Below are 17262 nucleotides of genomic sequence, written 5' to 3'. Positions count from 1 at the left end.
TTTCTGTTATCGTGGACGTATAGTTCACAGGAGAACTGACAACAGTAATGTGAATGTGTTTGCATATGGGCCATGTAGCATTAGTAGTAGAAATTGTCATTATTATTTTGTGTGCAGCAGCAGCAGGTCAAGTTACGATATACTGTACTGATATACTGTTACGAAGTACCTGCACCTGAGTCTTTCAGTTTTTATATACTTATAAGTTATATACTTTATGTACTTCTACTCCACTGCATTTACAAGAAAAAAACAGTCTTTATATGAAACCCATCCTGGTGTCTTTGAAAAGAGTATCTGAAATTCCTCTGTGCTTTTACTTAGGATTTGAAATGCTGAACATTGACTTGCATTGGAGTTAATTCGACCACACAGTACTGGCTGTGGCCATTTGCTTAAGTAAAGAATCTGAGTACTTCAGGGGTTTGGTTCTGGGTCTCTTTTCGCCTTTGAGAAATTTGAAAAAAAATAGGAAGGACTGTTGTCAAATGTTGCTGTTGAGTGACAGATCAAGTTTATGTAGTCCCCCAGCGGACACAATAATCACACAAGAACTTTAATAAGCAGGTCGCATGAATGTGAAGGAGAATTTGACGATTTCCCAAACAAACAGATTATTTTCCCATCTGCACAAAACGTCCTCTCCATCATGACGTCTCTCATCTCTTTTCCACTCATAGGCACTGAAGTCATCCATCGGGTGGTTGTTTTTTGGTGGGGGGGGGGGGTCGGCAGCAGCTCACTAAATATAACCCAGCTCCATCATTTGTCATCGCGCCACAACGTGTAACTTTATCCCAGTCTGCGCGTTTTTTCTTCTTTTTCCTTTTTTTTCCTTTGGTTTCTTGCCCACCAGCTGAGTTGGATGAGAGGTGTCGGATCTTGGGCTATAAAAGGAGGGACGCTCACAAGGGTTTGACACTCATCATCATCATCATCATCATCCACACTGGAGGCTGAAGAGGTAGGAAGATGACGACTGTACTCTAGATCGAACTTAATGAATTCTCGTCTTCACGCAATGTGGGTGCTTTTAAAAAGGGACAAGAAGAACTATGGGATGTTTTAATTTATTGTCAGTTTTGTTATACCTATCACTCACGCCACGCAGTCTTCGTGTGTTTTACCTTAAAGGCGGCTTCTTCTGCGTCACGATGACTACATGGTGCAACTGGTGCAGATGTCGCGTCGGGGCTCCGTGCAGCCTCCAACATCCCCTCCCCCATCCCGTGCCCCATCACCTGCCCCATCACCTCCCCCATCCCCTGCCCCATGCCCTGCCCCATCACCTGCCCCATCCCCTGCCCCATCACCTCCCCCATCCCCTGCCCCATCCCCTGCCCCATCACCTCCCCCATCCCCTGCCCCATCCCCTAGCCCATCACCTCCCCCATCACCTCCCCCATCCCCTGCCCCATCCCCTAGCCCATCACCTCCCCCATCACCTCCCCCATCACCTGCCCCATCACCTCCCCCATCCCCTGCCCCATCCCCTGCCCCATCACCTGCCCCATCCCCTGCCCCATCACCTCCCCCATCCCCTGCCCCATCCCCTGCCCCATCACCTCCCCCATCCCCTGCCCCATCCCCTGCCCCATCCCCTAGCCCATCACCTCCCCCATCACCTCCCCCATCACCTGCCCCATCCCCTAGCCCATCACCTCCCCCATCACCTCCCCCATCCCCTGCCCCATCCCCTAGCCCATCACCTCCCCCATCGCCTCCCCCATCACCTCCCCCATCCCCTGCCCCATCCCCTGCCCCATCCCCTAGCCCATCACCTCCCCCATCACCTGCCCCATCCCCTGCTCCATCACCTGCCCCATCCCCTGCTCCATCACCTCCCCCATCCCCTGCTCCATCACCTCCCCCATCACCTGCCCCATCCCCTGCCCCATCCCCTGGCCGAGCCCGAGCCCGACCGCCGCTCACTCTGCAGGAAGATCAGGTGAGTGCTGCTCCTCGTCCGCGCTCTGCCACGCGACCTCTAGTGGCCGAGTCAGGACACGACCGTGCAGGCAACATTCATTTACGCGACGCGCCGCAGGCTGCGCACGTCGTGCGCTTCTCTCCAGTCTGCAGACACTAACCCAACCCTTCACGAGGCTTCACTTAGCTTCCGTCCTGTTGACTCGGCGCAGAAACACCCTGCAGAACCATCTCTTCGATGGACGTGGAATAATAATATTTATATTGTGGGGAATAAAATGAATGAGATATTCTTCAAACTATTAGTCTGGTACTTATGAGGATCCTTCAATTTTTTTTTACTTGTATAGTTTTGATGTTAAATTACATGCTGGGATTCAACTGGTACGATTCCTCACACTCTGTGTCCCTGTGACGTGGGAGACCCCACTCTGAGGACACCCACTGCATAAGGCCAGGAAGGGCAGCAGCAGAAGCCCAGCCTCCCCTTCGTTGTCACCGCCCACGCTGAAGCCCTGGCAGCTATAAAAACCCCCAGGCTCTCTGTGGATGGGCCCAGACAGATAGTGGACCCCGCAGACGAAGTCTACCGAGAGCCCTTATTTTCTGCTGCACGCACAGCCTCTCATATCAGCAGTTTCCATAGGAACCCTGCATATTCAAAGTCTGCCTCCAGCTCTCGGGGAAGAGACACCTGGCTGAATTGTGAAAGGGAGGCTGTTCAGGCCAATTCATTTTTCTTTTCCACAATTGCCCCCATGGAGGAGAAAGACTGAAAGCATTTTTTTGGGGGAATGAAATCGTGGCAGTAGTGACTCAACTCTGGCTCCGCAGTCTTAGTTCCCTCAGCCTTCTTCCAAACTCTGACCTCAGCGACCATGGTCTCCCACAGATCCACCAAAGGAGCATCCAAAGCCCGACGGGACCACATCAACCACGAGATCAGGAATATGCGGACTCTGTTGCCCCTCACCCAGGAGGACGAGGAGCGTCTGTCCTACCTGCACTCCATGGCGGCCATCTGCACCTACATCAGGAAGTCCGTCCTCTTCCGGGGTGAGTCTGCAAACTTCGGTTACACTCGTTCTTTCATGACTGCAGTCTACATTCAGCACGTGTCACCGTCAAACTGAACGGGACTGAGATCTCAGTACTGTGGGGAATCCATCACAGAGAACAGATGTGACAATCCACAGAGATGCTCAGAGTGCAGCCGAGGCTTAACTCGCTCCGTCTTCTCTCAGGGCTCCCGGCCGGGGAGAGACCGCACTGCTCTCCGCCATACGAGGCCTTTCTTCAAGCCCTGCACGGCTTCATCCTGGTCACCACCACCGACGGGAGGCTGGTCTACGTGTCCGAGAATGTAGCCGAATACCTCGGTCAGTCCATGGTGAGTCTTTTGATTTACTACAACGTCGAGCTCCAATGAGGTGTCGCAGGGCATCGGACTTGAAGCAGCTTTCGGTGCCTCGTGATTGCACGCCGGACTTTGACCTGTTGTATCTAATTGTGAACCTTGTAACTTTCACCAGATCGATGTGCTTCAAGCAGACACCTTTTATGACATGGTGGAGCGCTCTGACGTGGACAGTGTGAAATCGAACCTGGATATGGGAAACAACTCGTCATCAGGTAACATTAAAGACTTCAAAATTGCAAAGTGTAGAATTTAAAACTATGTTCCTAAAAATAATACTGGCCCCTCATGTTGTTTCTGTACTGAGTCCTACCTGGTGACAGGTCAAATGTAATATAGAAACTGGGGAGCAGAAGAGTCCAGATATGTTTTTTTTCCCCCTTAAAATTAAGATGGTAGTTCATAGTGAAGTTAACTTATGAAGCTGAACAACCGTGTTTTCCTCCTTCAGAGAGAAGCTTTGTCTGTTGCATGCGAACCTCCAAGGCCTTCAAGCTGCAACACGGCAGCTGCTGCTCCATGCTGGTCCGAGGCAGCTTCCAGTCCTTCCCTCAGCTCTGTCCTTCCTCGGCCGCGGCCTGTCCCGCCGCCGATCCCGTGTTCGTGGCCCTCTGCACGCCCACGGTGAACCGCCTGACGAGCTCCGACTCGCACTTCTGTCACAGCTTCACCAGCGTCCACGGGCTCGACATGACCTTCACTCAGCTGTCTGACAGGTACGGTGATAGTCTCCCCGCTTTAAACAGACGCGATCAGAATTGTTGTGCCTGTTACTGATCAACATTTGTGTTTTTTGTTTTTGTTTAGTGTTATACACTATTTGGGATATTCAGCGGCGGAGATGGCCGGTCGATCGTGGTACGGCCTCGTCCACCCTGACGACCTTTCGCTAAGCGCAGATTCTCACAGGAGTTTAAGTAAGTGTACAGTTCCCAGCAGGAATACTCGAGATGTGTTTCACCTGAATACTGAACAGCCCACAACCGAGATAATTAACATTTCTAAAAACATTTTTTGAAAAATAACCTTTGGTTAGTGATGCCTGTGGAAATCACATTTAATCATAGAGATTTTGCTTCAGTGACCTTTGTCTAATGAAGCCCAAAGTGTGTGTGTGTGTGTGTGTGTGTGTTGATATTAGGTTGGAGCACTGGTTTCTCGTCAGTGCAAGTCATTTGTCTGTGAGCATTAATCATAGTAACCGTGCCTCTTCCCTGTCTGCTCCAGTGGAGACGGATGAGGGCTCCCATGTAGAGATGGTGCTGAGACTCCAGCGCGAGGATCTGTCGTGGACCTGGATCTACATTCAAGCCAACAAGGAGTATCAGGGCATCAGCTGCACTAACTACATCATCAGGTACGAGAAACTGTAATCTGCAGAAGTGTAGAAAAGAATGAATGAATATTGAGCGGTTTGAAACCTGAAAGCAAAGACTTACAACACATTGTTCTGCTCTCGTAGTGAAACGGAGGCCAGATTTCTGCAGACGAGAGTTGGCAGCGATGCCTTCCGGCCATCAGCTCTGGCAAACTCCTGCCACTTGGCATCTCAACAGTCGCCCCACTCTCAGACCCACAGTAACTCGAAATGTTTTAAAAGGAAAAGGTCGTCCGACAGCCAGGGCGAGGAGCCAGGTGTCCGAGTGAGGAGGGAGTCGGAGCGAGACGTATGCTACGTGGCGTGCGTCTACTCCCAGGGCGAGGGCTCACCTGACGGCCTCGCTCTCTTCACCCCTCCCTACAGCCCGGACTCCTGCAGCTCCCCCCTGCAGCAGGAGGAGCTCAACCATGACCTCCTGATGGATGTGCACGGATACACGGATCAGCTGCTCTCCTCCCCCGAGGCCTCGCCCTCGTACTACTCCTACCCGGAGGCCGGGCTCACCTGTCACCCAACACCCTCCGACTCCCTCCCTGCAGCTGCCCAACACCCCTTTGACCAGGGGTCCTTTCGGCTCAGTGCCCTCTCTGCACTCTCCTCCTCATCTCCGACGTACGATTTCCAATCTTGTACGGCTGATGCTCGATTAGTTCCCGACTGCCTGTCCGACATGCCCGAGAGCCCGGTGGACTGTGCTCTGCATCAAGACGACGATTTCAGCCTTCTAGAGCAGCCAGAAGGGGGCGGCCTCGCCCAGGCGCATCATGTGCGCCGCCACGCGTTGCCGCCGCATTCCGGTCTTCTTACCCCCGACCAGTCTCCTTCAGCCACAGAGTCTAACGAGTACAACGAGAGGGAGCAGGCAGAGATCAGTATTCTGGCGCAGCAGATCTCCTCTCTGGCCCGAAGCTTCGACATGTACCACACCCTGAACCCGCTTCAAAATGTGGCCCGGCCCGCGGCTCCAGGCGCTCTGTCCTCCGCCCGTGACTGGCCCCGTCACCCTCCCCTCCCCTCCGCCCTTCCTCCCAAGTGTGGGCTGGTCCTCGATGACGGCGCGTTCGACAGGATCCTGAAAGACCTGGACGTGGTCACGGGGAGGAGCAGCCGCACGTCCGGCCCCGCGGTCGCGTCGTACAGCTTTCAGGAGGCGTCAGAGTGCAGCGCCCCAGAGGCCCCGCTGTCAGCGGAGCAGTACACCGCCGTGGCTCCCTTCACTTTGCAGCTGGGACGCCACGACCAAAACACTGGGTTGCATCAACTCAACCACTACATGCAGAGTGGCCTTCGGCCAGGTAATTTCCACCAAGCGGTGCATTCACGACATTCGTGATGTCCTGCTTTGCAGTATAAAGGGTACAGATATTGAACTTACAGCTCACACATTTCATTTTCTGTCTCCTTCTCAGATGGACTGGCTGAAGAAAACCTGTTCTGAAATAAGTCTGTGACTTACTGCACTACCAGCTGTATGACATATTGTCAGGACAATCTTCCTTTCGCTGGATTCAAAGAAGACTGTGAGCAAAGACATTTAAAGGACGTCTTCGCCGAGACACTGTTCCCCCCCCAGATGACTTCTCTCTGAATGTAGCAAAGAATCTCAAGTAGATGCTGTACTCTTCGAGGATACAGCTTTGTCTTCACTCCTGCAGACTGCTGTCAACTGATGTTTTTTCGCTGGTGTCTCATGTTTTATGAAAACGGTACTTTTTTAGACTGACTGTCGACTGATGTTGGGGTATGTTTTTCTTTGAATACGAAGTGACCACAGTTCACTATCGAGCACTTTATCATGTCATTGCCTCAAGAACTGTACAAATGAGAAGATGTTTAAAGGGAACATTACAGAGAATTGAAAGCTGGAGGAGCTATGACACACACATCACGCCTTATTATTGCAATTTTAAATACTTGTTGTAGGTGCCTTAAAACACATACGCCAGACACTTATCAGTTTGCCAAGTTTGCCAAAAAAATAATATTTACATTCCTTATTTTTCAAATGTCTTTTTCAGTGTTTACCAGTAAAGAAACCAGACTCAGTCAATGAGCAGTGAGATAATGATGATTGTGAATTCAACACCTACCTCAGTGGTACATCTAAATACATTCCATGTCAGAATTTTATGAATTCGTTGTATTCATATGGACAGACTTAATGTGAAACTTCACTCATTCCAGATAAATATGGTACTGGAGCTGTACATGTTCAAATGTTCAGTGTTATCGTGGTATTTCTCCAAATGTTTGAAATTGAAATAAATCTCATGAAAAACACCTTGGCTCTTGTTATGTATTTGTTGGGGTATATTCTACCACAACATCTCGTCACAGATGTACAGTGTACGTGACTTTCCTCTTTCAATTTTTTAATCAAAGTCGAGTACCAAGTCCAACCTTTTATTCCAGTAGTGTCAAACTCATAGATTTACCTCTCTGATTGAAATCAAGCAGTGAGGATAATTTGGTTCAATGTCCCGGCCGGGCAATATTTTCTAGAAAAACTAAACGAAAATCTGAATTAAATGAAGAACAAATACAACAAGCCGACTGAATTCAAGTCTAATATTTACACTTCTTTGATTTCTCTTTTGGTCTCCACTAATCCCTGAGACAAATATCTGGCTCGATGACTCTGTCTGCTACATGGTGCCCGGCAGGAGGGTTTTCTTTTAGTTTTTCTTTTACTGGAAGCAGCTGCCTGCTGGGGCTGAAAACTGGTGAGAGCGGTGGGAATGAACCAAAACAGTTGCAGGCCATAAAACCTAAAACGATGGACTGCGAGAGTCTGCGACTGAAGAACGGTGCAATGATTCTTGAAAGGTTCGCGACTGCTAACGGCACCTTTTCACATTACTCTGAATAACTCCAGTTAATGCAGAAATATTGATTAGTGCGGCTTTTAGAACACGCCTTTTTGTAGGAGCCGTTCTTTATGGGTCTGCTGTAATTTTTTCTTCTTTTCTTTTCTTTTTCTACGTCTGACGAGATGGTGGCTGGGATAAACGGCTACTCTACACCGGACTACTGGACTCCACCGTGCTCCATTGATTTTAACATATTGTGGCAGGCCAGACCAATGAGTGCATATAAACTGTACACAAGAGGAATCAATTAGGCGTTTGGACCACGAGGCATAAAGGAGCAGTTAGGCAGAGAAAAGAATTGACTCTGCTGCTGAGGCGATTGATGGATAGGCTCGGTTAAACACAGATGTAGCTCCCGTTGAGCGGGCCGGTTTCGTGGGGCACGAGTGTGGGACAGAAAGGCTCCACAGCCGGGGCACCGCAGTCATGCTGCTGGTGCAGGGGCTGCAATGCAGAGACCCCCATGTTTTTGGTTTTTGTTCTCATGCAAGTTGAAACAGCCACTAGATGGAGTGATAGCTCCAACTGCTTCCAAGTGGCACAAATATCTGCATCGCTGTGATACTTCTTCAACAAGCTTGGGAAAAAGTGTGTATGTGTGTGTACGTGTATGTGTGTGCGTGTGTGTGTGTGTCTCCGCAAGCAAACAGTCCAGATGCCTAGTGTTATCCACTGAGACCTAATTAAGAGTGAAGCCTGTTGAAGGGTACAATGGCAAATATGAAGTTCTCACCAAGTCCCCGCATCTGCTCTGTCACTCGGCGTTACCCGGAACAATGACGATTTCCCAGAGGCAGGGTGACACCGCGTCCGTGGCATCGACGACTTAGTCCACACACCAAGGAGACGAATCGCCAATCGGAACTTTTCACACAGTGAGATCCCACGTCTCTACGGATCTCACAGCACAGCAGCCGAGAGGGGTTGTTCTGTCGCTGTGGTTACATGATTATAATTAGATCAGGCATGGCTGTTTCATTTAGAAATCATTCAGGAATCATGAAAATATATATATATATATTCTAACATTATCATCCGCAGTATATGGCAGTGATCAGTGGCTGCGTTTGTGTGAAAAGGATTTTAAACAATGGAAACAGAATAACACACTGAAGATTTCAAGATTAAACACACACACACACACACACACTCTCTTATCTCTATAACTTGAGTAAATGTATCACTTAATTACACAGCCCCCCCCCCCCAGTCTCCCTGATGTTAAATTAAGCAGATATGAGATTGAATTAATGGTGAACCACTGCAGGAGTCTGCCAGCTAGTGGAAGTGAATGATGAAACACGTTGAGATGATGCTGTGATTCATACCTGGCGTTCGGGGGCTGAAAGTGATGCCATACAGCAGAAGTGACGAGAGAGAAGCACAGGGAAAACTGTCACCTGCCCGTCTTCAGTGCTCTCTCAGGTGGATGGCTGGAGGGCGGATGCTGACGGAAAAGCGCATCGCTGCAGTTAAACACAGCGACATCGTGGATGAGAGTCTTTTTCAAAGCTGTGCCTCCCACAGGCAAGCTGAAGTTTCACATCCTGCCTCACTGGTGGCTTCTCATGAATGATGAACTATTTACTCGCAGAGAAAATAAGCTCCAAATTGAAAGTCTGACTGATTTCAGACAACGGGGCCTCGGGTTGGCGCTGCCGCGTCTGTGTTTATTCGCGGGCTTCGTGCTCTTGCCGCCACTGAGGCCAGGTTTCAGGGGCTCCGTTGGAAGCTTACCGTGGCGTATGCATTCGTTTTTGAAGTAGCTGATGCAGAGAAGCCGTGCCAGCTCAGAATGTGATCCGTGTACTTTGCTCCAGGAGTGTTTGGCAGGCGGAAGCGGTGACACAGATGATGGCCACCAAAGTCACGGGGGAGACCTGAGCTGTTCTTGCACGTTATCCTGAACCTGCCTTCTCCCTTCTCCGCTCATTCGCCCTCCTTGTCTCAGAGCAGAAAACAGCCAGACATTGTTTTGGCTGCGGCACATTTCCATGTCCACGTCGCCGTTGTCCCACTTTTCAAAGGAGGCACATCACCTGACTGGTGTTTGGTTCAGTCGGCGCACACTGGCACTGTAATTGGGTTAAACAAAAGGACCCGAAATAGATCGCAGCCTGTTCCTGCAGGACCCCTTCTGCTCCTCTCGCTGCCATGCCCGAAAACCACCGCTCTGATTTCCATGCAGAATCAACATGTCCAGTTGATATTCAGGAGAAAAAGCGCCAGGCGACCAGGGAGAAGGGAACAAGCGACGGCCCTATCAGAGCCTACTTAAGTGTGAATGTTGGATTTATTTTCTACTGTTCGCTCTTTTGCAGTTTAAGACGAAGCACCTGTCCACAGGACAGACACAAGCATCTCACCGTGGCCCGATTTGATTTCATAAACTTGTATATTCTATATTTTGTATAATGGAGAAAAAACTAAGCAAAGCATTTTCTCATTTAAGTCTCTCCAGTGGGGACTTTAGAATCGGTGCCTGGATGTAATATTGTGCGTTTACAGGAATCCCAACCGGATTTTTATGGGTTTAAATTGTTTTTTCTCTGCAGAAGCAACACAACTGGTTTTAGGGAGGAACGTCTCTCAATATATTTTGTATTTACACTCCACAACCCCCCCCCCCCCCCCAGCATTCAGAAAATCAATGCTCTGTGCTGGAATTCCAATACACGGCAGCACATAGGTGGATCTCTGTGAGATACAGTTTGATTTTTGCGAGAGCTGCTGTTGTCCGCGGCAGAAATGAGGGTGTTTAAAGTAATTGATGAAAATTACAGTGATTGCCAGTGATTACCCGCATGTGGCTCTGCAGCCAGAAATGTTCTATACTGAGCGTGTGTGTGTGTGTACAGGGCAAGTATCATAAACATGTTTATCTCTCCACTCCTGCTCTGAGTCCCAGGGGTAAACACAAATAAACACGAGGCACTGTATCTTATGGAAGGGCTCAGAGAGAGGCTGGAAATTAATTGAAAAGAAATGAAGTTGCTGAGATGCAATTATGACCGTGAATTGATGAAAATAAAGAAATAAAAAAACATTAATAACCGGCAAAATAATTGATGCTGCTGAAGCTGAATAAGAAATCAGCATTAATACCTTATTAAATGGTGGCCTTTGTAAATCAATTTAAGGACCCAGTTATTAATAAGCTCGTTAGCAGGACGTGCTAACGATTGCCGCTTTCTATTGGAGCAGATAAACGCGGGCGGCTGCGGCTCAGGAGTTAGTTGGTAGTGCACCCACCCGAAGGTCGGCGGTTCGATCCCAGCTTCCCCTAGTCCGTATGCCGTCAAGACACTCAACCCTTACTTCCCTCTGACGGTCTTCGGACAGTGTATGACTGTGACGGAAAAAGCGCTGTAAACAGCAGGACTGTATGAATGTGTGTGAATGGGTGAGTGTGACTTGTCCCATGAAGCACTCTGATTGGTCAATTAGACTAGAGAAGCGCTTTATAAATATAGTCCAGTTACACGCTGTTTATTATATTCCTTACAGTTTTGCTCTTGTTGTTTGGTTTTGGAAAAAAAAGCTAAAATAAGAGACACTCAGAGATTTCTGCTCTTGCACCTCTTCAGCACACAGAGAAATCCAAGCTTGACAGGAAGGTGATCACCGTCTGCAGCTAACAGTCCCTCGGTTCCCCATTTTATTTTTTAACATTTATTCGGCATTTTTCAGTTTCATTGTGCCAAATGGTTTTTGCTAATCCAACGGGATGACACAAGAATGCCTATTGGCTCACCCTCAATCTGTTTGAAGGATCACCCTTAAGTACAGTGGAAAATAAATCTCTAATATCACAGGTTTCCTGGAATATCTAATGCTAAGTCAATGCTGCTGTTCCACTGTCCGACAAGTGAACAACAACAACAATAAAGACTTTTTAGGGCATTAATTTTGAAAACTTTGAGACGTATTGGGTCACATTTCTTCACCGTTGTGTCATTTCAATTCGCACTTTTCTCTCGAGCATGTGTGGCATTTAGCCGGTGCTTCTCTTGCAGAAGTGTAAAATTATATTGATCTTTTTTCTTTCTCTCTCTCTCTCTCTGTGTGTGTGTGTGAGTGAGTGGTTCTTTAAAATTCATCACAGACCTTCAGAACCTTTTCAACGCTCAGTTAGCTCGGATTTAGCCCTCATTAACAATTCCGAAGGTGTGACTCATTCAAAGGACGTAAGGCCTCAGCTCATGCATAACAGAGACAATATTCAAGTCCAATGTTTCACCCCCTCCTTTAAAAGACATTTGAAAGCACAATTCTCCAAACCCCCACGACTCCATATGTATCCTCTCTGCAAGACACATGATGTGCAAGCACAGATTTTCCATGTTACCATATAATAATGAATTGTCTTTTTCGTCAATCAACATCAGAGATTTATTGCTGATGTCAGCAAAGGCCACATTGTCACAGTCTCTGCAAGATGTTTTTAATGATTAAAATATGTGTTGTGTAGCTATGAATATTTCTGAATAATGCCACACTCTGCTGAGAATGTGGACAGTTAACTCAGCAGGAGAAGAATCTTTCCACTGCAAAGATTTCCCTTTCTTCTTTTTGAGTCGCTTCCAACCAACCATGAGGAAAACTTCTGGTGACACTCGGGGGCGAGACGAAACTCTCGTAGTTTCACTTGCAACAAAAAATCCCCAGCACTGTGGGGGTCAGTGCGTGGGTGATCTCAGACGTTGTTTGAAGGATGACGGAACAGAACGTGGAGAAGATAAGCAGTGAGAGAGATTTCCGTTTATCACTTGACCTCTGCATATAAACATGTACTCTCCGCCGCTACTGAGCTTCCGCTATCTGGAAGGACTTTATCTTTTTGTTTTGTTTGTTTGTGTGAAAAATGCACAGTGGGTAGTGGCGGATGAAGGACTCTAAGTGCTTCAGTAAATGTACAAAGAGTTCCAGATGAAAAGATCATTGTACAACAGGATTTATTCATGATGAGGTATTTCGTCGTCATACTGCAGTCACAAGTGGTGCTGCGTTCAAGCACAAAGAAAATTGAAGTACCGTATATTGCCATGGTAACGGTACAGTGTACACACACCAGTATAGGTAACGGTAAAAGGACTGAACCTCAGCCTCCTGGACTAAAATGACGTTTCATAAACACACTGTTATGTCAATCCAACTACCTGGTGCTTCTCAGAACAAATACAGACGTGCATGTGGGCGAGCTCGTTATATTCTGTGCAATATGACGCACAAAATGGCAGACTGCCTTGCCAAGAATAAAAGCAGTAGCAAAAAAAAAGAAGAAATCCCAGGATTGTTCTTGCTTCTGCAAGGTCATCTCGTGACTTTTCACTAGTGTGGAGTTGGTGTGAATTATAGAGAGCAATCTTAATGAAATTAGGAGTTTCTGTCTCATTAAAATATTCTGGAGGTGTGAATATTTCCTCTGATTTGGGAACCCTACCCTGTCTTGCTTTTTGTTTATTGGCGCCCTTTATACGTCTTTCATCCTATATCATAGCTCAATTGTTCTATGTAAAACTCCTTTTAAAACACAAGAGGAAACAAGACTCACCCATTTCGCTGATCATTATTCAGCTCGTTCCAGCCCTCGCTAATGATTATAATTGAAGACAGTGCAGCCAGTGGGACAATTTGGCATTGCCTACTCATTAATCTATTCATTTTACACTCAGAGTAATGTGCTGAATGTGATCCTGGTGACCTCTGGTCTGGAGGGACCTCAGTCACGTGTTCAGGTCCCGGACACCTCCTCCCACAGACCGCACTGCTGGAACAACTATACAAGAATCTCTGCTACGAGGAAGAGAAAAGAGAATGGTAATGTAGCTCGGGCTGCCTGCCAAATGGAAAATAAAGATGTAATTAGACAGTGAAATGAACATGGATTTGCTTCTGTACACATATTTTATTGCGCGTTCTGCACCCCCAGAAGCCGCGAAGCCACGTCTACGGGACTCGCACGCGCTAAATGGCTTTGTGCGCCAACAAACAAAAAATCTATAAGGATTTCACAAAGCTAATCAAACATGATCTCTCCAGATTTTGTACAGGAAAGCAGATGATTCGACCTGCATAAACCGTACTCAGCATTAAAGCAGCCACTTTGCCGAATCAGCAAGAGTTTAAAGCTCCTCACGGCCTTAAAATACTGAAAGTGTTGGGGTGTAACAGAATATTGGTACAGTACGTTACATTATTCCTCTGGAAAACTCCTTGTTGGAAGTTAAAACTGGAACTTACTGAAACTGAAATGCCGCGTAATGCGTTATTAATTAAATGGTTTCGCTAACAACGGCTAGATAGCTCACATAAACGTACGTTGTTTTTTTGAATTCCGACTAAATGTGCAACTGGAACGCAATCAACTCGGGTTCAGGTGGGACATCGTTCCGAGCTCCGAACACCAAGTTCCGAGGTATAATGGAGTGCAGCATAAGTGGGTCACAAATTTAGAAAATTAATATATGAGCAACTGTTACCTACTTAGTTGCAATTTAAATGGGGTGGTATCAGATTACATTTAGCCTATACGTATCTTTAAGCCATTTGATGCCATATAGGAACACAGGGAAGGTAAAAGCTGCATTTTCTCCAGTTGTTACCTTGTTAGTTGCAAGGCACCAAAGTGAAAACAAAATGCTCTGATGCATCTGTAAATTCACATTTCTACTTTCATCACGTTTACTGGTGTTTCACTCTCATGCTGGAAAATAAAAGGTCAAGGAAAAATTGGGCCTTCACAATTTTATGCCAGACTTTAATACCACCATCTGGGATCAGTCTACTTTAGGTAGCAGTGCTGTGTGAATGCTACATTCACACACACACGCACACACACACACACACACACACACACACACACACACACACACACACACACACACACACACACACACCGTGTGCAATAATGTAAGACATTTTCTTTCTGCCCTTGCTTCTTGACTTGTCTGTGAGTGTATTGCTGCCACATGACGCTCTCCTGTTCCTTTTTCTAATTCCAGGTTTATGACTCGGACTCCGTGGGTTCAGGTGTCTAATGGGAGTTCTGATGATGAACGCTGAGGCGTTGACACAGGGATGATTTATAGTACAGTAGTCACTGGGGGTGTGCTCTGCCTGCGCCACCCCGGAGAGATGCCTCCCATCACACACGTTTTTGCATTCACTTGATTCCTGTGCTGGCGATGACTCACACCACTAATGAGGCACCCACAGGACAGACGAACGCTCCGCAGTTACACTATTGTTTTATCCTTCGCCGCAAACATGTGCACGGCTCCTCACCAGAGAAGCCGTTTGATCTGTCGAGATACGTGATAGCTATCGGAAACACGTCCTGTTGCAGAGGGTCATGTGGTTGTGTGAACTGACTGCACTCGGGAAGAAAAAAAAGTCACGACGCCTGGGTGAAACACGAAACAATACATTTGACTATTCAGACCGTGACATTACTGAGACATACAATTCCCCTAATTGCCTCCAAATGTCATATTTTGTTTTCCCATTTCATCCCACGAACACTGTGATGTAATGTTCCTTCACACATGTTTTCACCGAAGGAACAATACATTTCCATGTGATGATTCAAAGCAATTTAACCCTTCAATTCAATATGCATTAGATTGCTGATTCTTTGTGGCTTTATTAGTAATGTCAAATAGGACCAATTCTGTAAAATAGTAATGTGCCTTGCTATTAGATCTCAAACAATAAACAACATTCAAAATATGTCCTGGGGTGCAATTCCCCATGTGACATTGTTGGTCTATATCCACTCGCCCCTTGTCGCTCTCTCCAAACCTCGTACATATGATTGGTACGACAGAAAAATATGCAAAACACTCACACATTTTTCTTGTCCAGACGCAGAGTCCCAAACTCTAATTGTCATCTCTGCCTTCCAGCGACTCACGACACTTTTTAAAAACTGCCATGACCTGGAAAATTAGAGTGAGCATTCTGACGCGTCAGGAAACTGAACCACACGTAGGATAGACAACTGAACTTTGAAAATAAAGAAGAGCAGTTTATTCAGTACATGCAGCAGAGATTTAAAAAACTGTGCCGTCTGAGATCAATTCAGTCAGACTGAGAGGTACAGATAGAAAATATATTATTGTTCCTACAACAGCAGAAACGTCTTTGCTGGCAACTTTTAAGCTCTGCAGGTTTTTTCCAGGAGTCAGAACCCTGACATTTTTTTCGAGAATCAAATAAAAGCAAACATTTCAGCAAGTTTTGCATTTATACACACAACAGTTATGAACAAATACTGATGCACCAGGTCTCTCTAATATATAACAAGATTCAGCAAAATAAATAAATATATATATATATATATATATATATATATATATATATATATGATACTACAAACCCCCCCCCCACATTCTCTCTCTCTTCCTAATAATGCCTGCTCTAATGATAAACCAGCTCACTGCTGTGAAAGAAAAAAACCTGTGAGGTCAAAATGTGTAAATTGAAATTTACGGGTCTAATTAGAACGCACAGCATCATTTGAATAACTCCCTTCCCATATTCTCTTTGGCTGTGATCTTTCGGTCATTCTTCACAGGGGGGATGTTTAGAAGTCTTCTGTAACTCTGAAAATACACATTAATGTAATATAAAAGGCTTTGCTCAAGGCTTCCCTGTTTACAGTTGTTTCATATGCTTTCCACAACAGTTAATAATATTTCTACTGGGGGGGGGGACCACTGAGACCACTTTCCCAGTAGCAGTTTCAGGCTTTTGGACCCCACTGTATATCAATAAAGGATGAATTGACTAGATTATTGGTGTGTTTAAGCGGTTGCTGGAAGTGAAAATAAAAGTAGCGGTGGTTCTTGCAACTTGTATTTTTATTCACTTTCACTCCTCTCATCAGTGTCGTTGCCTGATTTAGCAGGCGGGGTTTCTCGTTGAACTAGCTGTAGAAACGAACTGTACACTACATGTCCAACTACCACAATGGCATTTCTTAGTGTAATTGCTCATTGGGTCACTGGTTTTTCACCATACATTCTCTATTTCTTTGTATGTTTATTCACAGTACATACAGTCTATTTGAATGTGCAGGGCAAAACCCCCAAATTATTCATCACTATTACTCATTACTTGAGTACACAATATTCATGACTAAATTATTATATGAGTACTCAGTGTGCATGAATTCGTCCTTTGCGATGTTGTTGAATTGACCAAATGTGTTGACAGACAGACAGACAGATAAACACAGGGTGAAAACAATACCACAAACTCTATTGTGGCTGTAAAATATGATGGTTGAAAGCAGCAAAAAGTTAAACACATGCTTTTTGTTTGATCAATGTGCCAAAGTGTTTCAGAAAAAGCTGCATTCAAAATCAGCAACAGTATTCGTATGGGTTCACATTTTGTTAATGCAATTCTTGTACGCGTGATGCTATTGGGGTTGTGATCCTAAATTAGACATCACATACTGTATCTAAACTGGGCTGTGCTCTCCTCCGGTGTGTGGCCTTTCAGTCACATCACCTCTACCGGAGGAGAGCAGGTTGTGACTGACAGGTTCAGTGGGTGGTGAGGATGTGCGCGCTCCCCGAAGCAAGACGTGCAGCAGGCCTCAACCGCTCTGTGTCTTTTCCTTTCCTATCGATCGGAGCCAGTTAGACCATGTCTGC

The 17262-nt window shown here is 46.4% G+C and overlaps 1 protein-coding gene across 1 annotated transcript; it reads left to right on the top strand.

The window, feature by feature from the left end:
* Positions 1-1989: 1989 nt before the first annotated feature.
* npas4l (neuronal PAS domain protein 4 like) lies at positions 1990-7007 on the top strand. The gene is made up of 8 exons (XM_035606957.2): positions 1990-2985; positions 3174-3319; positions 3462-3561; positions 3798-4062; positions 4154-4263; positions 4574-4703; positions 4809-6022; positions 6137-7007. Exons 1-8 carry the CDS (start codon positions 2808-2810, stop codon positions 6163-6165), a joined length of 2172 nt encoding a protein of 723 aa, XP_035462850.1. The 5' UTR covers positions 1990-2807; the 3' UTR covers positions 6166-7007.
* Positions 7008-17262: the final 10255 nt, after the last annotated feature.

This window comes from Scophthalmus maximus, chromosome 10 (genome assembly GCF_022379125.1).
Source record: "Scophthalmus maximus strain ysfricsl-2021 chromosome 10, ASM2237912v1, whole genome shotgun sequence".
In the NCBI taxonomy this organism is placed as follows: Eukaryota; Metazoa; Chordata; class Actinopteri; order Pleuronectiformes; family Scophthalmidae; genus Scophthalmus; species Scophthalmus maximus.
The sequence above is the reverse complement of the archived record's forward strand: the minus strand, read 5'-3'. Positions and strand labels throughout refer to the sequence as shown.